Source organism: Histoplasma capsulatum, genomic scaffold, assembly GCF_000149585.1.
Source record: "Histoplasma capsulatum NAm1 scaffold_8 genomic scaffold, whole genome shotgun sequence".
Taxonomy (NCBI): domain Eukaryota; kingdom Fungi; phylum Ascomycota; class Eurotiomycetes; order Onygenales; family Ajellomycetaceae; genus Histoplasma; species Histoplasma mississippiense.
The window spans coordinates 1,047,019-1,052,935 of NW_001813975.1; the positions used below are offsets into that span (position 1 = coordinate 1,047,019).

A 5,917-nucleotide genomic window follows, 5' to 3' on the forward strand; every position below is an offset into this window, starting at 1 on the left:
ATCCCATACGCTTCAACCACCAGTCAAATATTTATACGCAGCCTTTCGGGTAATACACTGGGGACGCTGACACACCGATATGACTATGGGAATGGTGTGTGGTACATCTCTTGTGCTTTTTTAAACTTATTGTCGCTAATTACTCTGGAAACAGCCTGGCGGGATGAGGTGTCCGACTTCTATAGCTTAGCTGATGACCTCCATCAATGCTCTTATAAAGATCAGAGGGGAGAACGTCTCACTCTACCGTTTTGCACTGTTTCTTGTCACAGTATGTAATTTTCGCTCTTTAATTCCCCGTTACAATTTGCAGCTCTAACTAATGAATTCCAGCCAACTCTCTGGTGGCGATTGGAGACGAAGAAGGAGGAGTCCGACTATTAGACTCAGCTAAGGACGCGAAACCGGGGTTTTCCAAAACCTATCTATCATTTCAACCGCATACAAACTCCATTATGGACCTAGAATTCTCCTCTGACGACAGACTTTTAGCTACTGCGTCGGGTGATCAAACCTCACGGATTATCGATATGACTACTCAAACCCAAATATACTGCCTGTCGAAGCATACTTCATCTGTCAAACGCGTTCAATTCCAGCCCGCTTCTAATAACAATGTTGTTGCAACCTGTAGTCGTGACGGCAGCGTTAATATTTGGGATCTACGATACAAAGCCTTTGAAAAGCCTACAATGCAGTTACGCTGTTCTCTTACATCGGACGTGGATGATTCTGCAAGAGCGTCCACTAAAATGAAGTATCCCCAGGTATCCAACAGCATCTGGCCAGCGCATGCGGAAAGGGCCCGGTCCAAAACTGGTTCGGAAGCAGAAGCCCTAGCACGTCGGGACGATGTATCCGTTACTTCTATCGCATTTCTACACCCTGGCCGTGAAAACCTCTTCGTAACCTGCGGCGAATCAAATGCATGTGTGAGGTTGTGGGACCTGCGAACTACCTACTCTTTACGACGCAAAACACCTGTCCCCTTAGCCATCACTAGACAACCAGAGAGCCACGAAAAATACCGCCAATTCGGACTGACATCGATGGCCTTCAGTGGTAATGGGAGCAGGCTTTACACCCTATGCCGGGATGGCAGCGTTTACGCATACTCGACCTCCCACCTGACTCTAGGGAGCTGTCCAGAAATGACACCATCCAGCTCAAGTTTCAAGCGCTTCCCAAGCGACGAGGCCAAACCGGGCCTAGGGCCCTTGTACGGCTTCCGCCATCCACACCTTCAAGTCGCCACATTCTTTGTCAAAATCGCCGTCCGCCGTGCAGTCAATGACGAAAGTGAAATGCTCGCAGTCGGCAGCAGTGATAACTGCGCCATCGTATTTCCGACAGATGAACGATATCTACCGTCGCCATTCATCGCTGCTTCTTCTTCCCTTTCGTCCTCCACAGGTATTGTTAATAACGCTTCCAACCAAACATTTTCTCGGCCACTACACGGCCACAACCTACGTAGTTCCCATTCCAGCAGTGTAGGCTTGTCGGGACGTCTGGAAGATACCATCCCGATATACAAGCATGGCGCGGCGCTAATTGAAGGGCATAAGAAGGAAGTATCTGGCGTTTCTTGGACGTATGGTGGCGAGCTTATCACCGTTAGCGATGACTTACATGCTCGATGCTGGCGAAAGGGCCCTGCAGCGCGAGACCTCAGGATCGGCGGGGATGGTGAAGGACGGAGATGGCGTTGTGGATGGGCGGATGTGAAGGACTCAGGTGACGATGAAGATGAATAGGGGGAAAGGTCCATTACCGCATCTGCTGGTACTGCTATGTGCATTGGGGAGTTCGTTTTGCGTGTAATTTTTCCTCAAGTTTCAGAGCGAAGTTATTATAAGGCGTTTTTGCTAGCGAGAATTACCGTTTCTGTCGTCCATTTTTCGGTTATTCATATTTATTCCCCATTGTCTCTCTAGACGACTAGACGAATTGCACACCCAGGTTACGTGTGTATTATCACAACATACACAGTTTAAGATGAGCTAATTATTCTCTACCTTCGAAATTTCAACAGAGTCTAAATGTGCTGTGAAAATAAGGTGACTATTCAAATCTCGAGGCGGGATGCGGAAAAGAGTATTTTAAGCCAAACGACAAGTATTAACTTCCAGATATCCATATTCATTTGATGAGTTCCTTATGAAGACTTAAAAAAATTTTTTCTTCGGGTCCTCTTCTTTCCTCTAGACATTAATTAATAAACAGGAAAAGGAAAAGAGATGTACGGTATCAACCCAGCCAGCAAAAAGATTGGTTTCAACTCCTTTTCTTTTTTGTTCTTTGACGGGCTACAGCTCCCAATCGTCTAGTGGTGCCCATGCCCATCACCCTCAGCCTTCCTCTCAGGATCAAGTTTAATCAGCGTATCAATCCTCATAATCGAAATGCAAGCCTCCACCGCACTCTTTAACTGCTTCACTTTACTCATGCTGGGCTCCAAGACACCCGCCTTGACGCAATCCACAACTTTGCCTCTTGTTAGATCAAGGCCGTAGTTCTTATACATCTTCTTCTTGGCGATGGCTTTCTCTTCCGCGTTAGCCTCTCCCTCCTGAACACGCTGAGAGAGGGCATGGCGGACACGGAGTTGGGCGACGAGCTCGGATGAGTCCTTAGCTGCATTTACAGCCAGGGTTTTGGGAATGACGAGGAGGGATTGGGCGAATTCGCCGATGGCGAGTTGTTCGCGGGAGCCCTGTTATTCATCACTTTCGTGAATACCCCTGTTTTCGATTATATAGTACTAGTTGCGATCTCGTCGCTATTGGTCGTTGCGCAAAAGGGGAGTTCAAGAAAACACTTACGACTGTAACAGCAAATTCCTCGAGATAGATATGCAGGGCGGTCTCAACGGCACCACCTCCCGGAACGATGGTTCCACTCTCGAGTGTCCTCTTGACAGCGCAGAGAGAATCGTGCACGGAACGTTCCATCTCATCAAGTTGAAAATCATTTGAACCACGGAGAATAATCGACGCGGCAGTGTGGGCCTTGGTTCCTTTGATAAGGATACACTCATCGTCGGATATCCGCTCCTGTACCACCTCTTCTGCGTGGCCCAAGCTGGATGGTTCAAACTTGTCATCACCATTAAGATCGGATAGTGTGCTAACCAGCGTCGCTCCCGTAGCCTTGGCGATTCGTTTAAGGTCCTCCTTTTTGCATCTCCTAACTGCCATCGCGCCCTTCTCGACGAACATCTTGAGACAAAGATCATCAATACCCTTAGTCGTGAGGATGACATTCGCGCCCGCCTTTAGTATCATCTCCACTCTCTCGAGGACAATTCCAGACTCCCTTTCACGGATCTTCTCAAGTTTTTGTGGGTCATCGACTGTGATATGAACACCAAGTTTCATCCTCTCTTTCTGCAAGTTCATATCAAGACAAGCAATCTTTGCATCAGTAACCCGAGTAACCATGGCTTGTGAAGCAACTGTGCAATTTAGAGCATATCCATGGACAAGTAAAGATTCAGTAGCACTCTTCCCATGAGCCTTGAGCAAGTTGACAGCCTTAACTGGGTATTTGATCTCATTTCGCTGCGTCGTAGTTTTGACTTGCTGCATCGCATCAACAACCATGTTGGCGAAGAAGTCTGCATCAGCTCCTATAATTTTGCTTGACATTGATGTCTTCGCAATATTTATCAAACTGTCCCTTCCGAGATGCTCAACTTTGGTGCTGATATTCTCATTCATGTACTTCACGGCTTCCCGAAGTGCCAATCGGTATCCCGTGATTATTGTAGTGGGGTGTATCCGGTTCTTCATCAACTCGTTCGCTCGTCGCAAAAGCTCGGCTGCTATTAAAACAACGGAAGTGGTTCCATCACCGACCTAGACAGGCTAAATTAGACGGCACAGATAAATGGCGCGGAAAAAGGCGATCCTACCTCCTTGTCTTGTTGTTTTGCTAGGTCCACCAGGATCTTTCCCGCGGGATGTTCGATGTCCAACAAGCTTAGGATAGTTGCTCCATCATTGGTAACAGTAACATCCTATTACCGTATTAATTCAACTGCTCAACCAAGAAGAAAGGGCATGGCATACCCCAATATCATCTACCATCATTTTGTCGAGCCCGGAGGGGCCGAAGGAACTTTTCACCACATTGGCAATGGCTTGAGTCGCAAGAACTAAAAAATACTGTGTAAGCTGGGTACCTTGACATGTTTAATTCGATAGTCACATACCATTCTGATCTCTGATATCAGAACCACTGATTTTCTGTCCTCCAAGAACTGTGGGGAGCTGTTAGTTCCATAGACTCCTTCCCACATTGCAAAGTAGAGAGAAAGCTCACAGAGTTGTCCCGCATTCCGGGGAGCCTCAAAAATTCCTGCCATGTCCAATTAAAGAGTCGAAGGAGGGGTCTTAGTGTGGAGATAGAAGCTTGCTGGTGTCTATTGCGCCCAGAGAGTTTGCGGCCTCTGTTTTTTGGCTTGATGCCCATTCTGCCGCCCAAAGGCGGTGAGGGTTATTGTCCCACTTATTGCTTTACCGACGTGACTCCTCCCGCCCAGTTACCAAACACACCAATTACACAAGTGAGTTGCGATTATTTGCCTATACTGAATATTCAGGAAGTTTGACATGCCGGTACAACAAGCGCAGGATCGAGTTGACGCACTAGCAAGCTCTTTACCAGCTGCAACTGAATCCCTGCCTGATCGCACGATGGACCCCGCCGCTGGAGGGGAGAGCTCCCCGGCCGGCGAGATATCCAAAAATGCTGCTAAAAAAGCTGCTAAAAAGGAGAAGCAAGCTGCTGAGAAGGCGGGAAAGTTGGCCAACAAAGGCATAGGCATGGAATCGAAAAATAAACTTTCCCAGAAAGCACCCAAGAAGAAAACTGACGGCCCCGCTCTTATCGGTATCGATGTCTCGAAGGAGGGGGATTTCGCAGGTTGGTATCAACAGGTTCTCTTGAAAGGGCAGATGTTAGATTATTACGATGTATCAGGTTGTTTTATTTTGAAGGTATTTTCATTTTCAATTTTTTTATCTTTTTGTTTACCAGATTTGTGGTCACCATTTTTGAGCTGCTAGCTAATATGGATATTTCCCAGCCACACTCGTACTTCATTTGGGAAACGATCCAAAACTGGTTTGATGATCGAATCAAGAAGATGGGTGTTAAAAATTGCTCTTTCCCTCTGTTCGTCTCCGAAGACGTCTTAAAGAAGGAGAAGGACCACATAGAAGGGTTTGCTGCTGAGGTTGCCTGGGTCACTCACGCGTAGGTTTTGGGTTTCAAACCCCCATAATATTTAGTATATCTAGTTCATTGCCGATGCATTTGCTAACGTTTTCGAAAGAGGAAATTCCAAGTTGGAACGGAAAATTGCCATTCGTCCCACGTCGGAAACAGTTATGTATCCGTACTATGCCAAGTGGATTCGAAGTCATCGTGATCTGCCTCTCCGGCTTAATCAGTGGAACTCTGTTGTTAGATGGGAGTTCAAGAACCCCCAACCCTTCCTTCGCACTCGTGAGTTTCTTTGGCAAGAAGGCCACACCGCGCATTTGACTGAAGGCGGTGCTCGTGAAGAAGTCCTGCAAATTCTTGAGCATTATGCCCACGTTTACGAGGAGCTTCTTGCTATTCCCGTCATCAGGGGTCAGAAGACCGAAAAGGAAAAATTTGCAGGGGGCCTCTACACCACCACAGTCGAAGGTTATATCCCAGCCACAGGCCGCGGAATTCAAGGAGGGACGTCTCACGGCTTAGGCCAAAATTTCAGCAAGATGTTCGGCATCACCGTTGAAGATCCGTCGGCTAAGCCTGACGAGAAGAAGCCCGCACTCCATGTTTGGCAGAATTCTTGGGGTTTGTCTACCCGAACTATTGGTATCATGGTCATGGTCCATGGCGATGATCGTGGCCTGGTTAT

At 47.4% G+C, this 5,917-nt stretch overlaps 3 protein-coding genes across 3 annotated transcripts in view; 2 read left to right on the forward strand and 1 right to left on the reverse strand.

Moving 5' to 3' along the window:
- Window positions 1-79: 79 nt before the first annotated feature.
- Window positions 80-1,757, forward strand: HCAG_07281 (conserved hypothetical protein; the record flags this gene model as incomplete). The annotated part of the gene is made up of 3 exons (XM_001537809.1): window positions 80-94; window positions 226-271; window positions 334-1,757. 3 exons carry the CDS (start codon window positions 80-82, stop codon window positions 1,755-1,757), a joined length of 1,485 nt encoding a protein of 494 aa, XP_001537859.1.
- A 569-nt stretch (window positions 1,758-2,326) lies between these two features.
- On the reverse strand, window positions 2,327-4,369 carry HCAG_07282 (T-complex protein 1 subunit alpha; the record flags this gene model as incomplete). Its single annotated transcript, XM_001537810.1, has 6 exons — window positions 2,327-2,716; window positions 2,826-3,860; window positions 3,917-4,021; window positions 4,074-4,159; window positions 4,217-4,264; window positions 4,327-4,369. The coding sequence occupies 6 exons, from the start codon at window positions 4,367-4,369 to the stop codon at window positions 2,327-2,329; spliced, it is 1,707 nt and encodes a 568-aa protein (XP_001537860.1).
- A 331-nt stretch (window positions 4,370-4,700) lies between these two features.
- HCAG_07283 (hypothetical protein) overlaps window positions 4,701-5,917 on the forward strand; it is a gene marked incomplete at both ends in the record, with an annotated part of 2,330 nt that continues 1,113 nt past the window's right edge. The window contains 3 exons of the mRNA XM_001537811.1: window positions 4,701-5,003; window positions 5,093-5,262; window positions 5,342-5,853. Coding sequence (XP_001537861.1) covers window positions 4,701-5,003; window positions 5,093-5,262; window positions 5,342-5,853 — 985 coding nt within the window. The remainder of the gene's footprint in view (window positions 5,004-5,092; window positions 5,263-5,341; window positions 5,854-5,917) is intronic.